Raw genomic sequence first — 20764 nt, 5'->3', positions numbered from 1 at the left:
TTATGTGATTTGACCAAAATGTGGCATATTTTCTCAGCTTAAAGCTGCAAATCTAAGCAATTAAGAGAAGTAATTTGGTAAAAAAAATTATTTGTTTTTTTGTTAACTGTTATAGATGTCATCATATCAGAGAGTTCAAAATGTTCATAAATATTATTAAAATATTTCTGTTTTGATGGCACAAGATTAGACCATGGTGAGTAGGTACTCTCAGACCAGCTGAATATGTAAACAAAACACACTGTTTTATGTCTTATTTTTGTTTTCACATATCACCATTTTTATTTTTCTTATGGCTAGCGGTCTGAAAGGCTGGAAGTGGCCCCCTCTGAGAAGAGGCCTATATAGGAGCTTAGGTGGACATGCCTTGATTATCTTAATTGAGGGTTGAGGTCTACATTCCCTTCTGGACAATGTTCTGGGGGCTGTGTACCCTTGGTGGGCGGGGCCAGAGGCAAAATTGGGCAGAGCAACGAGTGCACATTCTACCTTTCAAACAGTAGGTTAGCTCCTAAGCATAACACACACATCCAGCCTCCATCTGAGCAAGCAAGAGGCATTGTCAGAGTTCAAGAGCCCATTCCAGACAGGTGGAAATACTCCAGGAAGGTGCCAGGAGGGCTGGTTAAGAAACATGGCTTGGAGAGACTCTCAAGGCTGGGGCACCACATTTGGCCCCTAGGCGAGAGGTCCCTATTCCTGGCTTAGTGCCCCCAATTGAGTTTATAAGATGACTTGAGATTTACTGTAAATCAGTGGCTTCAAATGTTACCTAAGCACTACACTGCCTAATACACTGTTCACTCTGTGTAATAATGTATCTTCTGGTTTCTCAGGGATATGTATATACAAGAATAATAAATACTGGCTTCAGAAGCTTATAGCTACAGCCTTTCTGTTCTATTTATCTTTCCCACCTCAGATGTTTAAGAGTATATACAAATCTGCCACAACCTCCTAGCATATCCCAACATTTAGTATCTAAAAAGTTCAGTTGACAAACTGAATGTTTTAAAATTTCGCCCGGTGCAAAGGCTGAGATTGAGCCTGATTCTGTTCATTCAGTTCAGTGTGGCTTTAACCTACAGAACGTTTTTGTAGAATGTGACCAAGCTATACCATCTCTTTAAAAAGCTTGTTGTAGCTCAAGTCATGGTTTGCTGCTAGTGAATTTCTCAAGCATTGCCAGAAATACCACTGAGACTGAGGATTAGTTGGCCATTCAAGGACGGACCTGTTACACAATCTTTTCCTGAGGCGGAGATACTTTGAGGTTTGCAAAACCTTTTCAAGGAACACCAGGATGATTACATCTGCTTTTTCATCCACGAGGCGCTGGTGTGCCAAGTAAAAGGTTGTCTTGAAGTTGCCGCTCGAGATATACCTGTTTGTTAGGACAAATATAGTTTTTCTGCTCTCTTGTATACTCTCAGAAAGGTTTTCCAGGACCGGCTGCCCTGGTAGCCAATCTCTGTCTTCCAAACATAGCTTGAATCGTTTCTCTTTGCCATCTTCTAGCTTTTCAAGTAATTCTTTTAGGACCCACTCATTTACAGCTGCATCTTTCTTATCGTAAGAAATGAAAGCATCATAAATAGCTTTGGACGAAGAGAGGCGTTCATATCCTTTCAAACTGGCAGTGCAGAAATGATAGATGTACCACACATCCCAGAAATACAAGTGGCTGATTACTGTGACCAGCATCAGAGACATGATGACTGAGACAGTCATTAAGTACAGGGTCGAAGAATAGTTCAGCTCGCAGGCATTCCGATCCAAGAAAACCACACTTTTACCTCTCCATGCACCTGGGCCTGCACATGTCACATCTGTTGCCAGTAAAGGAATAGTCACATTTGTCTGGTTGACCCATGAGACAAACCACACAAGGTCACAGTCGCATCGGAAAGGATTGCCGTGTAAAACTAATGTGTCTAGTTTGTCAATAACATTCTTGGGGAAGCTGAAATTACTAAGTGTTTTGATTTTGTTAGAACTGAGATCTAGATGTTTCAGCTGGTAGGCACCTTGGAGAAAGTTTTTTGTCAGTTTTCTAATCCTGTTGTTTTGCATGTTGAGGGTTTCCAGGCCCCTGGAGCAGTTGGAGAGCTCACGGGGGACTGTACTCAACTGGTTGTCGCTAAGATCCAAGGTTTTTAGGTTTTCCAGAAGGTGAAGGTTTGCCCAATTAAAACTGTTCATTTTGTTACGTGCCAATATGAACACTTCGAGCTTGGAAGGCAAGTTCTCAAAAACACCTGGAGGCAAAAAGGTTAGAGAGTTTTCAGAAATGTCAAGAGTCTTTAGGTTGGTCAGGTCCTTGAACAAGGACAAGAATTCTTTATTCCCATCCTGCCATAAAACATTTAAGCGATTCTTTCTAAATTCCAGAGTTTTGAGTGAACTGCTTGCCATCCCTTTATCAGTGGATGTAGAAATCTCATTCCCATTCATGAACAACGTTTTGAGATTAATAAGATTACCAATGAAGCCCAACATGTGAGTGATGCCTTCTGCCTTAAAATAGTAACTATTATCACTGAGGTCAAGAACTTCTAGTTCTTCCAGCTCTTTAAAGGCATTTGAATTCAGCAAGTCAATCCGGTTGTTAGAAAAATCCAGATATTTCAAGTTGGAAAGATATTTGAATTCAGTTCCGTTGAGAGTTTGGCTCATAGCGTTAGCAGACAAGTTGAGGCACTTGAGGAAAGTGAGGTCCTTGAAATCAGAGGGCTTGATAAAAAACATGTTGTTTCTGCTCAAATCCAGCATTGCTCCATAGCTGCTGCAAGAAGTGTCACCGGCAAAAGGCAATGGATAAGCAGCCTCTCTGTCTTTGCACTTGCAACTTCGGCCATACTCATCATATCTGAAGTAATGCATATCTTTCAGCACAACACCATTACTTTCAACTAATGAATGCTTTGGAAGAGAGTTTAAATTACCACTGGATCCACTTGAAATGAGAGATATTTTATTGAAGGAAAGATTTATAACTTTAAGAGCTGGGAAGCTTTTGAACTTAGACACATCAACATTCCTGATGAAATTAGTCCCAAAATCCAGCACACTAAGATTTTGTAGAGGAATCAAATTTTGTAAAGTATGGTTATCCAGTTCCCGGAAAATGAAACCCCTCAAACCTAAGAATTGCAGATTGGTAAGAGTAGAAAACGTCTTTGGTAGCTTCAGATATTGGGAATATGACCCCAGATCAAAATTGAAAGATAAATCCAAGCTTACAAGGTTAGGAAGAGACTTCAGAAAGTCGGCACGCTCAATTTCTTTAGCCAAATAATTCTGTGAGAGATCGAGCACTTTAAGTTTCATAGTATTCTTAAACCACTTTGGATCCACTCTGCGAAGGGAAGTGCTGTGCAGCCGCAGTACTTCCAAGTGTGTTAAGGAGTCGAAAGCACTGGAATGGATAAAAATACTTGCCTGACCTTCGCATTCCACACAGTGATAGGGGGCATTGTGACAGCGAGGGCAGTTGCCACTTAAGTCCAGGATTTTCAAATTATGAAGGTTGGCTAAATCATCCCCACTAATATTCCGAATTATGTTATTGTAAAGGTAAAGTTCCATTAAGGAGGATGGCAGATTCTGTGGGACTTTTGATATGTTATTAGCTTTTAAGGATAACACAGTTAACTTCCCAAGCGCCTGAAATGCTGTTTCATCAATGCTATAGGAAACATTGCAAGGATTGCGGTAATAGCAGTTCTGACCAAGGAAGAGACTTTCTAGGTTACTAAGTCCTGACAAATTATTGAGGCTAAAAATGTGGTTTGCTTCAAGACTTAGAAGACGCAAATTTGAAGGCAGATCCAGAGGGATGGTGGAGAGTTGATTTCCATCTAAATACAGTGATTTTAGTTTGTGGAGTTTGGCAAAACTGCCAGGTTTGATTTGGGGAATCATGGTACACACCTTGTCTTTTGGCCCCAACATAGTAGGCACACAGTTGCACCTGAAATCAATTTCCAGAAGATTCTTGAGGTTGTTAAAATAGCTTTGGGCAATCCTTGGGATGTGGTTAATGGCGAGTGTCAGGTTAGTAATGTTGGCAGACATTTCTTCTGGGAATGTTGGGAATGTTATGAGGCCACGCTCAGTGCAATTTGCTAGCAAATATTCGCTACCAGCAACCATATCACAAGGCAAGGTTTTGGGGAATTGTGTTGCTGGAACCATCCTTGGAAACAGGAACGTAATGAACATAATGGAGAAAAGCAAACTGGCTGTTTGCTGTAGGTGATTTGCCTAGACAGAAGGGAAAATGAAGTCACAACAAACTCGGCTTAAAAGGCTTCTCTTAGACATTTCAATATTGGTAGCAAAAGCAACAGCGAGTTTTGTAGCACCGTAAAGACACATACCAAAACAATGTAGATTGCTGGCTCCTGCTGTGTGTGAGGCTGTGCATAAACTTTATAAATAAAGTTCAGATAATTTCTGCAGGATGCACATACCATAGTGGACAGAGATCAGTTTTCCACCCCTCTCTCATCGTACTAGAAACTATGGCTACCCAGAGAAACAAAATGGTGGGAAATTTGAGCCAGACAAGAAAAGCACTTTCCCACACTTGTTTCTCCATTCACTTATAAAGCAAGAGGTTTTGTTTTTTTAATAGAAAGGAATACAAAGGGAAGCAAAGCCAGCCCTTCCTCTTGCCTTATGTCACGGCACTTGGTTAATATTATGTAGTTCTTCTGCAGCCTGGCTTCAACTGGAAGTGATGAGTCAAGCAGAGAACTGGTTGGTGTTATGGAGTACACAAGGCAAAGCATGGGAGAGGTTGACTTCACTCCCATTTCAGTCCTTTTTTCGTGCAAACAGAGCAAACACCTGCCTAAAATGCATGCAGTTGCCCTGTAACATCTAGTCTGGACCCTCAGTGCCACTGTCAATGTAATGGTGGAGAGGAGCATTCTCTCATTTCAAAATTATTAATTGCAGCTGCTTCCCCATGTCTCAGAGTAGTCAACAAAGGGTTGAAACTAACTAGTGTGATCCCTTTTGCGTCTGGGGAGGGAAAATCATTTTGCTGAACAGCAGGCTATATGAGAGGGAGGGAGAGCTTGCATGTTTTGTGTTTCAAGAGCTACTTGTGGTTTTACAAAATCTAAAACATAGTTTTGAGACATTAGGAGAGAGTATGTTAGGAGAGAGATGCTATCCAGTCACTGGTCACGACAATCACACCAAAATGCACACATCTGTTGCACGTGCAGAGCTCTGAGGTGCAACTTGGAAAAAAAATTGCATGTGGTCAGAAAAAAAGAAAGGGTTTACCTACTCTTCAAGGTCTACCTTTTCTTTAATAAAACCCTAGTGGTCCACTGTTAGCTTCTAAAAGCAAGAGAACATAGAAATATCTGTGCTGGATTTGAACTAGATTTTAGATATGTATTTTTTTAATTAAAAAAATAGTTGTATATGTCTTTTTTGTTTTTAAATTGATTTATATATGTAATTGTTTCAATCATATTTTAAATCATTTTGAGATGCTTCATAGGAAGCAAGTCATAAATGAAATAATAAAATGAGAATATGTTCAGATAAAACGCTAAACCACAGTGTTAGCTCTGCTCTCCTTTCTTCTCTCTTCCTTTGATGGTGCTGTAAGGAGGAGATCGGAAGTACCTGCCTCCATTTCAGTGAACTGCAGTTTGTCCTTGGCTCAGTTCATAGGCAACACCGAGCCAAACCATTGCTTAGTGAGGATGCATGAGTGTGCAGGCTCGCAGATTGGATACTGCAGCCATTTTGCTCCCCCAGCCCTACTGCTGCTGCACTGGAATGAGCTAAGTGCAGTGTGTCATCTGACTCTCTCCCAGACAAACCATAAGGAGTAAGCCATAGAACAAACATTGGCTGCAGCTTGTTTGCCTGGGATGAGTCTGTGTGTCAGATGGCAGGTTAAGCCAACCCATGGTTTAGTTCAGGTCCAGGACCAGAGAAGGAGCAAAGCGGTCACGGTTTCCTTGCTGGGGACAAGTACATCTGGGTAAAGCCATAATTTGGCTCACAGTTATGGGTGAACTGGGTCAATATGTTTGAACCAAGAACTGCAGTTTGTTTTAACTATTTCGTATTCCAGAAGTGGGGCAGCTTTGTAGCCCAGGGTGGCAAGTTTCAAAAGCCCACTGCAAGCAATAAGTTCAGATGTTTGGCAAGGATGGAGGGGGGGGGTGGCAGAAAGAGAGAGAGAATGGATGGCCATGGTTCTTTTTAGCTCTGGATTCTGCCATGTGGCCCCTGACGGATTATCTCTCACCCACCTTGACAAAATAAAGGCTGTCCACCCTGGTTTATTTAGACAAGCCAGAATTGTAAACTATGGTTTAATTTTGTATTATCTGGACAAACCGTTGCTTAAATTCACAATAGTTTATTCCTAATTTGGGCATAACACATTGGAGATGGAGGGAAATGCTTTGCCCTTAATAGTGATCTTGGGTATATGGCAACATTCCATAGGTAACACCAAACTATGTTGCTTTTTCCTCTTTAAATCTATGTTTTTAATGAGGTTGCTGCTCACATGATTTGCCTTTGATTTAAGCACCTGCCCTTGCTGTCTTTATTTGGGTAACAGCCTTTTGATTTTGATTTTGGGATTTTATACAGTAGTTGAATATTAATAACTAATCTTGCAGTTCAGCCTGCTCCTCTAATTAGAGTTGCAAAGAGCCCAGAACAACACTATGAAACATAATTAACTGCACAGGGAAGGAAATGTGGATTAGTAGATGTGAATGCTCAATTAAGCAGCTTGTCATGTCAGAAGGCAGTTGCTTACCTGGATTCCCAGAGGTGTGCACAAGTATTTCCCCTCTCTTTTCATGGTGTGATCAGTTTCTTGCAATGAAGAACTACCTGTTAAACTGAGGAGGCAGCAGGAGAGTGCATTTTAGAAATATGCCAAGAATAAAATAAATATGGAATTGTTTCTGTGGTAGAATCATAGAACTGTAGAGTTGGGTGGAATCTACACACACACACATATATATAAAAAAAAACGCGATGTGAAAATGTTTTTTTTAAAAAAAAAGTTTTGAAAAATATATTGAATTTTGCATAGCCCACTGTCGCCATCTAGTGTCACATTTGTATATTGCACTTTACAGCACATTTAAAGCATTTTATTTGCAGCTGTGTAGCTGAGTCCTTGGAAAGGCCCACAAGGATCATCAACCCCCTGCAATGCAGGATCCTTTTGCCCAACACGGAGCTTGAGCCCACAACTCTGATATTAGGCTGAGTCAAGACAGAAGCACTTTCCTCACTTTCAGGAATCACTGAATGAGATAACAAGTGATGTTTACGATTCGTCACAACTTCTATTATAATGTTTATAATTGTATTTTGACAGTTTGGAAAAATAAATAAATGCAGGGGGCCCTGAAAGTGAGGAGACAGACACCCCCTTAATATTTTTTTAAATTTTCAAACAAAATTAGCAACTGCTATTAACAGTGACCTGGCCTGCAGCCGTTAGCAGATGATAATGCATGTCTCCATGCAGTAAGAAGCCTTGCCTGCTACTGTTCTACAAAGCAAAGCCTTTGGTAAAAGTGCAAGAGCAGGCAAAGCTGTGCTGCTGCTTTCTCATCCAATTAAAACTAAGTAGAGATGTGTGGAACAAGCGGAAGCCTAATGGGAGCATGAGGTGGAGCTGCAAAAATAAGGAACGGCAGAAGTGAAAGGCCATACAGAGGGGCAAGGGAGAAGGAGCCGAATTTTCACGTATCAAATCATTGGGCTCCAGATGTGTTGGATTCCAGCTCCTATCACCCCCAGCCAACTGGTGTGGGCTGCTCTAACCTCTGTATGCTTGACTTAGCCAGAGCCAGTCCAACCTTTGCAGTTGGGAACTCCCCCATAGAAGCAGCTAAAGTTAGTTTTCACATCTGCATTGGTTCTTCTAGGGCAGGAATGGAGAACCTGAGGTGCTTCTCATGTTGCTGAGCTCCAGTTGCCTCAACCCCAGCCAGATGGCCCAGTGGTCAGGGATGATGGATGAACCTAAAGACATAATAAAAAAATTCTTTCCAGTAGCACGTTAGAGACCAACTAAGTTTGCTATTGCTATGAGCTTTTGTGTGCATGCACACTTCTTCAGATATCACATGAAAGCTCATACCAATAACAAACATAGTTAGTCTCTAAGATGCTACTGGAAGGATTTTTTTTTATTTTGTTTCGACTACGGCAGACCAGCACGGCTACCTACCTGTACTAAAGACATAAGAAGAGCCTGCTAGATCAGACCAATGGCCCATCTAGTCCATCATTCTGCACTCACAGTGGCCAACCAGATGTGACTAGATCCTCATCCCTTTAGTAGGGTGATTTTATTGCCCTTTCCATTTTATAACAGAAGCAGCCATGTCAGTAAGATAAAGCCAGCTGCAGCGACAATATTTTGTAGACCAGGCATTGGCCCTCCAGATGTTTTGGGACTACAACTCCCATCATCCCTGACCACTGGTCCTGTTAGCTTGGGATGGAAGTTGTAGTCCCAAAACATCTGGAGGGCTGAGTTTGCCTGTTCCTATTGTAGACCATCAAACTAGCAAAGTTTTGGGCTTAGAGACCAATCCAACAGGTCCGTTTTCTTGCAAGGTTTGTATCTGTCTCACTCTTTTTACCCAGTTTCAGCTGACTGAGTCACAAGTTATAATAAAGCCACACAACACTAACAACTCATCACTTGACCCCTTTTGGTATCTAGGTGAGACTAAGGCTGTTATCCTCATTTACTACGGAGTTCAAAGGTATGTCACTTTTCTCCAGAGATAAATGTGAGGTTTAGCCTCTGAAGTTTTCTGGTCCCTAAACATTGGGTTGGAGAGTCATTTTTTCCAAACCAAATAACCTATACGTTAACTTCCTATTTTAAAGGTAAATAGTACTCATTATATGTTTATAAAACACACACCTTAACAGAACGTAGCAGATGGGAATAGAGACGAATACAGAAGAAAATGATACAATTCTCAAAAATACTTATTGCACTCAAGAGTTGCCTCCAGATACAAATGCTTTCAAGAATACAGTTAAAAATTGAACTTACCATTCTATGAAGGATTTTGAGGAGTGCTGTGTTAGATGGAGAGAACAATGAAATAAGCCCTTCCAACTTCAGGTCAGGTACAAAATACAGGGAGAGAACACGAAAATTCACCAATTGAATGATTCTGTCACCTACTTTGGTACTTTTTTCGTTTCTCACCAGGAGACAACTTGCTAAATTAATAGTATGTGAGGCAGCTGTCACGAATGCTCACTTCCTCAAAGGTAAAAATAGTGTGGGGAATTGTTTTTGGTTTTTTTGTTTGGGTTTTTTGGTTCTTAAAAAAATATATCCTACATTCTCTTCAAAGCATGAACCCGCCATTGCAATGAAAGTGTACCGGGGCTGTGCTGCTTCAGAATGCAGGTTGAGACAAGACTCAAATGTTCTTCCATATGTAAGAATACTAAATAATAATAATTAAAACTCCCCAGCATGGGAGGGAAATGGATAAGCTAGAATCCTACCCACTGACATTTAACTGCATTGTGCTGAGTGAGGAGAAGGCTAAAGTGGGACAACCCAGACACAGGTTGATGATTTCACTGAGATCTAGGCCATAGGTGGTTGTTGTTTTTTTGCCTGCTTATAAAACATAGGTAATATGAATATAAATCGTACTGAGAGGTGTTCAGCTGCTTTTATTCTGAGTAGATCCCTTGAAATTAATGTATGTGGCTAAGTTAGGTCCCTTAATTTCAGTGGAACTACTCTGAGTAAGATTTAGTTGATGAATAATCTCCGCTGTGTCATATGGTTGAGAAATGATAACTTCAGAGCCGATTCAGATTCCCCAGTTACTTCAGATAACTTCAGATTCAGAGGAATTAGCCTAGGCAAATTTTATACAAAACGATGTGTAACTGGATGACCGATCCATCTTGCCCCCTAATCCTTTTGTCCCTGAATCAAAGAAGTATTTAAATGCTTGTGGGTATAATCTGTGCTATTGGATTTTGGCCAATCTTTGATACTGCCAATCACTAACTATAATAATAATAATAATAATAATAATAATAATAATAATAATAATAATATAACAACAACAATCCTACCGAAACCTAGGAAGATCTCAACTGCCAAGTCTTCTTTCCTTTCACATGCTTGCCAATATTTTATTCCTCCCCTCCTCCTCACATGTTTAGAGCAGCTAGCAAGCATCGTTACAGTTTCAGTTCTCCGTGAAATGAAACTTAAGTTGTAGAGACATTTACAAGCTAGGCTTTCTTTCCATGCAATAGTCATGCAGGTGTGACCTCTTGTACGAAAACCTGTAAATGGTGTTTCTTACATAATCATGTGCTGACTTGAGGAGGAATACAGTGGACATCAATAATAGTTCGTCTTAAGAAGCCTGTATTTATGATACTGAGGAAATACTCCATTAAAGGTAAAGCTTTCTCTATAGACTACAGGTCTGAACTGCAAAAACTGTCTGTCTAAGTTCTGAGGCTGGGAGAAGGCAGCCTTCTGAGATAATACCTATGAAATAAATAATGGTGATGAAATTATATCCCACCCCTCTTCCCAAAGAAGCCCAGGGCAACAAACAGTGGTGCTGCTTCTTCCTGGCACCATTTTTCTTCTTAGTTCTCAGCCATTCTTAGTCCTTATCTGCCCACTTTGCTACTTAATCTGCCGGCAGTGGGACAGGCTAGAGCTAAAACTAGGCATCGTCGCCTCTTCTCTCCCACCCCCTTTTCTCTCTCTTCCAATGGGCTGCCTGGGGGGAGACACAGACCACTCTTGCCAGAAACCTGAGCTTGCCATTTGCAAAGGGCTTTTGATCATTGGCTGACAGTGGAATGCAGCCTTGAGCTGCAGGTAGCCCACTGCTGGGATAGACCATAGTTAAAACAAGCAGTAGCTCCAAGTTCAAACTTACCGTGATGGTTTGTGCACAGTGCGAATTCAAACTATGGCCTGGTGTGAGCGTACAAGTGTGCTGACCCCAGCAGATTTCTTTCAGAAATAGCTTTTATTAAAGATTTTCTAGGGTTACAAAAGTAGGTGCATTGCCTGTGTTTTCAGGTCATAGGGTCTTTTCTACAGTTTCGATGTGAGATGTGAAAATTGTATACATTATAAGGTTGGGGGAGAAGAAAAGTAGGGAGAGAGGGCTATGTGTCCCCCCCCCCCAAGCATCACTTGGGGAGGTTTTCTTTCTAGTCATTTAATAGTTTTCATGGGCAGTGAGGGAGCTCAGGGCATGGTTGGTTGCCTTCAGTTGACTGCACTAAGATTTGGGTCTGTGTTGCGCCATGTGTGTAACAAAGGGGAGGCCATATTGGGGTGAAGGCGTCCTCTTTTATTTGTCCATTTCAGTTTGTCGGTTAGCTTTTCTAGTAAGGCTGTTTCCCATACAATTTGATACCAGTGGTCCATGTTCACTCCTGACAGGTATCTCCAATGTCCAGCTATGATGCTTTTGGCTGCTGAGGTTATGAGCTCTTTATAGTGTGAATAGGCATTACTGTCCTGGAAAATATTTACTGTGTTTTTCGCCCTATAGGACGCCCTTTTCCCCCTCCAAAAATGAAGGGGAAATGTGTGTGTGTGTCCTATGGGGCAAATGCAGGCTTTCGCTGAAGCCTGGAAAGCGAGAGGCATTGGTGCGCACTGACCCCTTTGCTCTCCAGGCTTCAGGAAGCTATCTGCACGCCTTGCGCGCCTGGGGGGAGTTCCCGCGGGCTCGCAAGGCTTGCGGGCAGCAGCCCGTTCTGGGGGCTGGGGAAGCTTGGGCTTCCCCCGCCCCAGCCCCGTGGCTGGGGGGGGGGGAATAATTTGTTTTATTATTCATTCCCCCCCCCAAAATATGAGGTGCATCCTATGGGCCAATGCGCCCTATAGGGCGAAAAATACGGTAATAGGCTGGAGCCACAGCTCAACTTAGCTCAATAAAGTTGAACCATGGCTTATAGTTTGTCTCACAGAAACCACAAGCTGTAACAGAGGTTTGTTCTACAGCCTATAAACCATGGTTTTGCATGTAGAAGCAACAGCGGCGATAATCTCTCCACTCTCACTTTTGTCAGTGCCAGCCCAGCAGGGCATTGGAAAAGGGAGTCTGTCTATCTCTGGTTTGCCCTCCTCACCCACCAAATTTTTAAAGTATCTGTTATTTTACCAGCGGGTGCTGTTCTACATTACAAACTGAGCAAAACTAGTTAAGCCCCTTGTTGAACTGAATTTGCAAAGGATTTGCCTTGTAACATGCCTAAACTGTCTGTGCCATATGACTCGTGTGCACTAGGTTGTCAAAATATTTGCAGGCATGGGAATGGCATGGGACAGCTGGTTAGGAAATGCATGTCAGTTCCATGAGAATGCTGTGTAGAGATTTCTTACTTCTCACAGATAACAACTCAGAACTACTTCTTAATTAATTCAGAAATAATGGGTTCACTTGCAACATTGTGCACGTGTGCTGATTTGTATATTCAGACTGCTTGACCATGCTTAACAGTATTGCCACATTTCAGCACAAGAAAATGCATTCAAAAATAAAAAGTAAGCCAGATGTTTAAACTCAATCAAATCTCAGAATGAGAAACATCCCATGCAAAAACCCCTAAAAAGGTCATGAAAAATTCTGAGTTTACTCATCCGATAGGCAAGTGCTTTTCATTTAGCAAAACTGTTTTTGTGCTTTTGTAGCCACACAGTTAGTGTGGTTTGCACAATCCACTTTATATTTAGCATGCAAGGTGCGCAAAGCAAGGTGTTCAGGTAAGATACCACAAAGCACCCAGTGCCTGGTTTCAGACAGAAGTTTAGAGTTGGAAGGTATCCAAGGGCCATCTACTCCAATCCCCCTACAATGAAGGAATCTCAGCTAAAGAATCCGACAGATGACCATCCAACCTCTGCTTAAAAACCTCCAAGAAAGGAGAGTCCACCACCTTCTGAGGTCATCCATTTTGCTGTCAATCAGCTTGTCAGAAAGTTCTTTCTAATGTTCAGTTGGAATCTCCTTTCTTGTAACTTGAATCCATTGATTCGGGTCCTACCCTCCTGAGCAGGAGAAGACAAGCTTGCACCATCTTCCATTTGAAGATGGCTATCAGCTGTTTTCCAGGCTAAACAAACCCAGTTCCCTCAACCATTCCTCACAAGGCTTCGTTTCCAGACCCTTGATCACGTTGGTTGCCAACCACTGCACACATTCCAGCTTGTCACTATCCTCCTTGAACATGCTTTTGATAATGTTTTTGTATCTGTTTCTGTGACCAGAGTCGCTTAGAATGTGAATGTGTCTATTTATATCCATTTAGGTTTGCATTATTTGCTGCTCCTGAATGAAATGAGAGAGCCAAACATAACTAGCAGTCAGTAAGTATAATGCTGTTCTGAGATTTATTGAGAAACTTGAAACACAAACCTTTCCTGATGTCATTTGAAACAAACCCAGTCTATAACTTATCAGATATTGAAAGAAAATGGGTTTCATTTATTCCAGCTTTGGTATTGGTGGATAAAGAGAGAGATTGCAGAAACAATACAAAGAACTAAGGAACAATACAAAGAACTAAGGAATCAAACATTCTTTGGCAAGATAAGTGACAAAAAAATTACCAAGACTTTACATCCAAAGCAAGTTAAGCAGATGTAGACTGAATATGCTTTTTGGTTTAAACTTTATACATTTTTAAGTCTTTTCTGTTCTCTTATTGCAAAAATCATTACAGAAGAAATATATGTGAATGTTTAAGAAAGTGGAGGTCATTTTAAAATTCCATACAGATTTTCATCATTGTCCCTTTTTTGGGGGCTATGGAACAAGACCACCAGTTATGGTTTAAAAAGGGATTGTGTGATCCTGGATGCAACTTGTATCCATTAAATGCTACTATTTGCCACTTACTTCATTCACATATATTTGGCTCCGTGTTATGAGAAACGCCAAGATAGGCATCTGTCTTTATAAACTTTTAGCAATCAGTTTCTGAAACGTGTTTTACACGATTGTTTCAGTTCCCCTGCAGATGGGAGAGTACACGTGGTCTTGTGGGAATCTTGGTTTTGGAAAGAGAAGCAAAAAAACCACACCAAATGTTATTTTATACAAGGAAAATGAGGTAAGGCAGATGTTTTTAAATGCCTTTCTTTTTGCCTTCTGCATAATAAATGATTACCGGAAGAAAAGGAAGCTCATGTTTGTACTTTTCAAACAGACTTCCCTAATGCACAACCACTATTAGGAGTTTACGTGAGGATTATTGTGAGGGTTTAGGATTGGTCCCTTTTATAACAGAGGCTAGCATCGAAAATGAAATGTTAGCTGGGAATTAGAGACTCAGGGCCCCTTCACAGCACAGAAGCTGCTGCAGGCGCTGCCCACACCACTCAGGTAATGTCAGATGGGAGCTCCATCATCGAAGCTCCTTCCCCTGTCAGCATTGCCCCAAGTTTTTCAAGGCAATACTCATGATATTGGGGTTTGTGGTGCTGAAGGCAGCTGTACTGCAACAGCTCTCATGTCACAGAATTAACATGGGAAGGGCCCCCAGTACAGAAGGGCAAGAATAAAACAAAGAAAGTTTTACAAGTATTCCCCCCCCCCACCCAGGATAAGAATAATAAAATTGTAGAGTTGATACATTGAATTACGGTTCGGCTCAAGTATTCTGAAGTGCCAGGCACTAAATAAAGTGCTGGCATTGGGAAGTAAGAGTTTATTACAGATTGTGTGTGCCTGCAGGGTAGAAGGGTGCATTTTGAAAGAACTGCATATTCTTTGCTCTCCAAGTCAAGTGAGTTAAGCATGTGATGCTCCTCCAGATTGAGGTCCCTCATTGGCCGAGACACAAAGAGGGGGAAAGGTCATGGCTTAGAGGAGCAGTAGTTCTGCAAGCAGAAATTCCAGGTAGGACTGGGAATGCCCCGTCTGAAACCCTGGCTATCATAGTGCCAGTCAAGTCTAGACAATGCAGAGTGGGATGGACTAATAAGGCAGTTTCCTATGGCTGCAAGTGCAGCCATAACTCAGCAATCCATGAAGCATTGTACTATGCTATCCCAGGTCACAGCTGTTTAGAAGCATTTTGGCGCAGTGATTTCTAAGGATGAGAGAGCAGCCTAAGTTCATCATTATGCCAGAGGCACTTTAAGAGGTGCCAAAAATTATTACCTGACCACAAACGATCTGCAAGCTTAAGATAGACACTGATTTTGTCAGAAGGGAATTTCACAGGCCATTTAATCTAAATCTGTAAATGACTACAAGTTTCTGTTCTAAGTGTGGCACAGTTAACTCTCAGCAAGTGCATGCCTCTCAGGTTACAAACCCCGAGTTAACTTTTGGCCTTAGCAAAAATACTGTCTTCACTGTTTTCCCATATGATATATGCACATCTTAATAAATCACAGGCAAAAAGCATAGTTTTCTCTTTTAAAAACCCAAAGAGAATTTATAAAAAGTTGTAAGCAAAAATAATACACATATTTGCCCGGTTTAGTTATTGTCCATATTAAAAGAGGGAACGTAGGTGTGGTTGAGCTGAAGCTTTTCGTAGGCATTTGTTATCTTCATCATGAGCTGCATTATCTGATGTGCGTGTCCCTCCCCCACCCCGAATGCAGCATGCCAAAGCTGGTTTGCAGTTATAGTGGGACGTGGCTGAACAGGTACGACACAGATTCGCCGTTGTGTGTTCTTCGGATCGCCTCAGCCAAAATCATAGAAATATCAATAACCTACAAGGAAAAGAGAGTGGCTTCCTTTGTTATCCGGACATGCCAAAGTGAGTCTCATTCAAAACCTCAATTGTCTATTGGGCGGGGGTGGGGGAGTGGAGGAGGAGGAAAGTTGCCAATCACTTGTTGCTGTACAAGCTCTATTCATAAGACCTTGCAGATATGCTGGAACATCTTGATTAAGTTTTTACATTTCACATTTCCCAAGACTCCAAAAACAGCCATTCTGCAGACTGATGACTAGAGCTGGTGGATAAATTGTCTGAGAGATGTGGGCTTCATATTGCAATACCAGTTTCAGACAACTTGAGCAGGCAATTCATTGCACCTGAGAAGGCGCAAGCACCACTCTGTGAGCTGGAGTGCTATCTGGGCTTGCTCAGCCAAGGGGCAGGAAGCTTCCTGCCCCCAGCTGAGCAGTTTAAGAAAGCCCCTGCAGCTTGCATGAGCCAGAGCAGTACTGGGGCTTCCTCAGGGCTGGGCAATGTATCTTGGCTGCTTCTTCCTCTCCTAAGGTGGGGAGGCAGAAGCAGCAGAGATACATTACAGACATTGTGTTTATATATCAGCCTATCTGTTTTTCAACATTGTGATTTACCCACACGTCATCAGTAGGGCTGGTCGGTATTAGACAGAAACTGTGCACAACGGCAATGAGAGCTGTTGCCACTGGAGGGCAGTGAGAACTGCTATTTACAACGCTTTCCCTCCAAGGCCTGTAGTATTAATTTTTAGAATTTATTTTTCTTGTTGCGTTAGCCATGCACTGACCAGACTTGTTTTGTGTTGTTCTGCAAGGAAGGGGTGCAGTGTGGGATGGGGGTATAGAGCCAGATGTGTCCACCAAAGGCTGTGTCAGCCAGCCAGGCTCCCCGCTGCACTGTACCCAGTGACAGGGTTGGGCTGGCGCAGTGGGTTTTGTTTAGCCTCCGTGAATAGGTGTGCCACAACTGCCATCGAAGGACACAAGGTGCACATGAGAACCCCAAAAGAAAGACATGTCTAAGGATGCTGGGGCTGTAAAGTGTGTTCTCATTTCCCAAATAAGGCACTGCAGGGACTTTTAACTGAGGTTAGGTAGCCACCACGGATGCCTAGTACAAGCCATAAATCAAATAGGACCTGATTTAGCATGTTTGATATGTATTCAGAATGTAGAATTGACCATAGATCTCTCTCAAAAGTCTTAGGATTTATACAGGGGCAGGGTGTGGAGGGAGCCTGCTGCAGCCTCACTGTGTGGCATCAGCTTTTCAACATCGTAGTCCGGTGCTGCTGAAACAACAAGCTGCATTGCCCCCAGCCACTGCTCGGGATGACACAGCTTGTTCCCAGTGCTGGGGGGGGGGGGCAGAGCGACATTGCACTACTCAGCTGGTGGTGCAAAGGCTCCCGCTCCTCCAGCTTGTGTGCAGACATAGCCTATCCTCCCAGGTAGCAGCAGCCAAGTATATGGAGTCTCTCAGGCTCCATTTGGAAAGCTGCCTCCGCCTTGCACGGGCAAGCTACCTTTCTCCAGCCCCCACCTGCGCAGCCCCAATCCTCCTCCTGTTCATTTGCAAGCAGAAGGATTGGGACTCTCCCAACTGGGGAGCAGTTTAACGGAGACCTCATTGCACTGCTGGCTCATGACAGTCAGGGACTCCGTAAAACTGCTTGGCTGAGGCAAGGGCAGTGGCACACTCCTCAGCCAAGCAGTTTGAAGAAGTGGAGGGAGGAACAAGCTGTATTGTGCCTCATTGATGCAGCATGTTGCTCCCTCTGCACCAGTATGAGGGCGGCTTCACTGAGTCCCCCCTGCCTGGATGCAGCCTGCTCTCCCTTGGCATGCTGATAGCACTCAGGAGCAGCAATGTACCCAGTGAAGCCAACATATATTGCCCAGGCCTAGGAGGCTGTGATGCTGTCATGGGCTGGCAGCATTGGACCATCGTGCAATGAAGCTGCCTGGCGCACCAGAGCCAGACTTGAGTGCAACATCCCCCTCTGCAAATCTGGCCTTGATGAGGAAGCAGCTCATTGCACCCCCCTCAAAAAAGATCTCTCTTGGGGGGTGTCCCCAGGCACATAACTATTTTTATCCCCTTAATGTGGCTTATAAAACTGCTATATAAAGCTTAAAAAGATGAGCTGCTGCTGTAAATCAGCGCACCATACCTGAATCTTGGGACAATGCTTCATTTTTTCTTCCTGTGGGATCGTGTTGGTGACGACGACTGCTTCGAAGGCAGCATTATTGATCCTCGAAATAGCAGGGCCAGAGAAGATCCCATGAGTGAGAATAGCATAAACCTTAGTTGCTCCTGCAGACACTAATCTATAAAACATAGGAAGGGGGAGAGCGGGAGATATATGAATGTCAGCACAAATCTAGAGTGCTGGTTTCAGGAAACGACAAGAGTAATTACCCACTTGGACAAATGCAGACAGACGCACAGAGCCTGAGAACGTGCTTCTCAGGCTCCATGCACCAGTGGCGGAGCTTATCTCCAAGGTGCAGGTGTGCACATGGCTGCACCCGTGCCAGGGGCGGAGGACCAAGAGGGCCTGCCCAGCTGCCAGAGGGGCAATAGCCCTGAGTGGCTTTGCAAGGTCTCACAAAGCAGTGCAGGGCGCCCCCAGCAATTGCCCCAGTGGCTTCCCCAAACACTACACACCTGTCGTCTGCCTGCCTTCATCCAGGACGGCAGGCTGCATCTTTCCTCCTGGAGCGACTGACCGCCCCAGAAGGAAAGACACAGCCTGCTTGCTTGGGTGAAGGCAGGATGCCCCTCCTGCCTGCAGGAGCCCCAGAGGCTTTGGGGCTTGCTCACTTATCTTGGCTGCTTCTTCCTCCCAGCATATCGTGGTGTTTAGCTGCCAACATATCACAATGTTGAAAACCAGTTATCACCCTGCCCTACTATGCAATGATCCTGCACAGTTGTAAATGAAGACTTGACTACGAAGTTCATCTATATAGCTAGGTAGGCTCAGGGGAGTAAATTAACAGGCTATTTCCTAAAACGGTGTATTTCAATTAAGACTGAAGCTCCCCATAAAAACATACTTACCGTATTTTTCGCCCCATAAGACGCACTTTTTCCCCTCCAAAAATGAAGGGGAAATCTGGGTGCGTCCTATGGGGCGAATGCAGGCTTTCGCTGAAGCTTGGAGAGCGAGAGGGGTGGGTGCGCACCGACCCCTCTCGCTCTCCAGGCTTCAGGAAGACATCCGCAGCCCGGGCAGCCCTGCAGGAGGTCCGGCAGGGATGTCTAGGCTGCGGATAGCAGCCTGCTTCCTGGAGTGTCGGGCGCCCTGAAAGCAGAGCGCCCGGCGCTTCGGGAGCACATCCGCAGCCTGGGCAGCCCTGTGGGAGTTCCCCGCAGGGCTCCCCACGCTGCGGATAGCAGCCTGCCGCCGGGTGGGCGGGGCGCCCTGAAGCAGAGCGCCCGTGCGCCGGGCAGACATCCGCAGCGTGGGGAGCGCTGCAGGAGTTCTCCGCAGGGCTCCCCATGCTGCGGAAGCAGCCTGCCGCCGGGCAGGCGGGGCGACTGAAGCAGAGCGCCCCGCGCGCCGGACAGACATCCGCAGCGTGGGGAGCCCTGCAGGAGTTCCCCGCAGGGCTCCCCACGCTGCGGATAGCAGCCTGCCACCTGAGGCAGACATCGGCCAGCCCCACAAGCTCAGGGAGGTGCAGCGCCCTTCCTCGACCTGGTTTGGTTTCCCCGACCTGCTTTTGGGGGGGAAATAAAGGGAAAATTTTTTTCCTTTATTTCCCCCCCAAAAAACTAGGTGCGTCCTATGGGACGGAGCGTCCTATGGGACGAAAAATACGTTAAGTCGTAGCAGGCAGTGAAACCAATGTTTTGTGTGGGCAAAATCTCTTTTTCTGAACTAAAATGAAACCCATCCCCTCCCCACCCCAAAGAAACCTCTGCTGCTACTCGATTCTCTTCATCATGAAGGTCTGCCTCAGTTTTTTACTCACTTGTCCGCAGCATGACATATTGTGCCACATGTGTCTGCCATGTCGTCTACAAGAATGGCTACGCGGTTGCTCACATCCCCAACCAAGACCATCCGGTCCACTTCGTTGGCTTTCTTCCTCTCTTTGTGGATCAGGGCAAACTCGACATTCAGTCTGTCAGCGATGGAAGTGACTCTGCATCAAGCGGGAGCAAAACATAGTCAGGGCTTTTGTATTATTAAAAGAACTGACGCATCGGAACAAAACTTTTAGATCCTATAAAAATGTTACAACAGCAGTAGATGAGTCACATGGAGCAAAATTCAACCCCCACCTCCCCTCAATTTAAGGCAGGCGAGCATTTATAATCAGGATCTAGATTGGCTTGATGGAGCATTTTAAAAATTAGCTGCATTTGATTACATTAGCTGTCTCAATTTAGCATAATGGGTAGCTTGATAGCAAGAGAGAATCTTTGCTCTTTAGAGTGCAGAATTTTGTGTTAAGTACGTCTCTCATGGCAAGATGCACATGATAAGCAGCTCTCGCTTGCCTCTACCACCTGTGTCTTTGTGCATATGGCTGAACCTGCGAAAGCTTGCTTGTGACCCAGAATCCCAGTCGTGTAGGATGTCCTGTGGGTGGATGCCTTCTGGCATGTGAAGACTCCCATGACCACAGAGGACCTCTCTGCTCTTCCCACAAAGGCTAGAGAGGCTGGGACTACTCAGCACGCGTTGAATAAAACCAGAGGGCTAATTTCTCAAGGAGGCTTTGGTAACCCACAGACTACCACCACCACCATATGATGCTGGAGTTGAAAGACCTGCACTGGCTTCCCTGGGCCAGTCTCAAGGTACTTGTACCCAGAGTAAAGTAGACCATGTGCAATCCCACGTTTATCACTACCATTATTGGGGGTGGGGTGAGAAGCACTATTAGTGGTTCTCTATCAGCCAGAAGCAGAATTCCTGTCACCGCGGAGTTGTGCTTTCAGTATTGTGGGCCCTAGCCTGTGGAACTGCCTCCCA

The 20764-nt window shown here is 44.0% G+C and overlaps 2 protein-coding genes and 1 long non-coding RNA gene across 4 annotated transcripts in view; 1 reads left to right on the top strand and 2 right to left on the bottom strand.

Annotated features, from left to right (window-relative positions):
- Positions 1 to 1011: 1011 nt before the first annotated feature.
- LOC309367886 (toll-like receptor 7) lies at positions 1012 to 9223 on the bottom strand. The gene is made up of 3 exons (XM_081907534.1): positions 9089 to 9223; positions 6812 to 6896; positions 1012 to 4266 (listed from the first exon to the last, which is right to left on the bottom strand). The coding sequence occupies exons 2-3, from the start codon at positions 6854 to 6856 to the stop codon at positions 1114 to 1116; spliced, it is 3198 nt and encodes a 1065-aa protein (XP_081763660.1). The 5' UTR covers positions 6857 to 6896; positions 9089 to 9223; the 3' UTR covers positions 1012 to 1113.
- A 3371-nt stretch (positions 9224 to 12594) lies between these two features.
- Positions 12595 to 15486, top strand: LOC309367967. Its single transcript, XR_014167416.1, has 2 exons — positions 12595 to 14798; positions 14847 to 15486. It is a non-coding gene; the product is annotated as an uncharacterized lncRNA (long non-coding RNA).
- PRPS2 (phosphoribosyl pyrophosphate synthetase 2) overlaps positions 13426 to 20764 on the bottom strand; it is a 28660-nt gene continuing 21321 nt past the window's right edge. For both annotated transcript variants that reach the window (XM_081907692.1, XM_081907693.1), the window contains 3 exons: positions 19755 to 19928; positions 17942 to 18101; positions 13426 to 15784 (listed from right to left, as the gene is read on the bottom strand). In XM_081907692.1, the coding sequence (XP_081763818.1) occupies positions 15692 to 15784; positions 17942 to 18101; positions 19755 to 19928 (427 nt within the window). In that variant the 3' untranslated portion in view covers positions 13426 to 15691. The remainder of the gene's footprint in view (positions 15785 to 17941; positions 18102 to 19754; positions 19929 to 20764) is intronic.

This window comes from Podarcis melisellensis (genome assembly GCF_964234715.1).
Source record: "Podarcis melisellensis genome assembly, chromosome: 4".
NCBI lineage: Eukaryota > Metazoa > Chordata > Lepidosauria > Squamata > Lacertidae > Podarcis > Podarcis melisellensis.
Note: the sequence above shows the minus strand (reverse complement) of the source record. Positions and strands in the feature narration are given on the sequence as shown.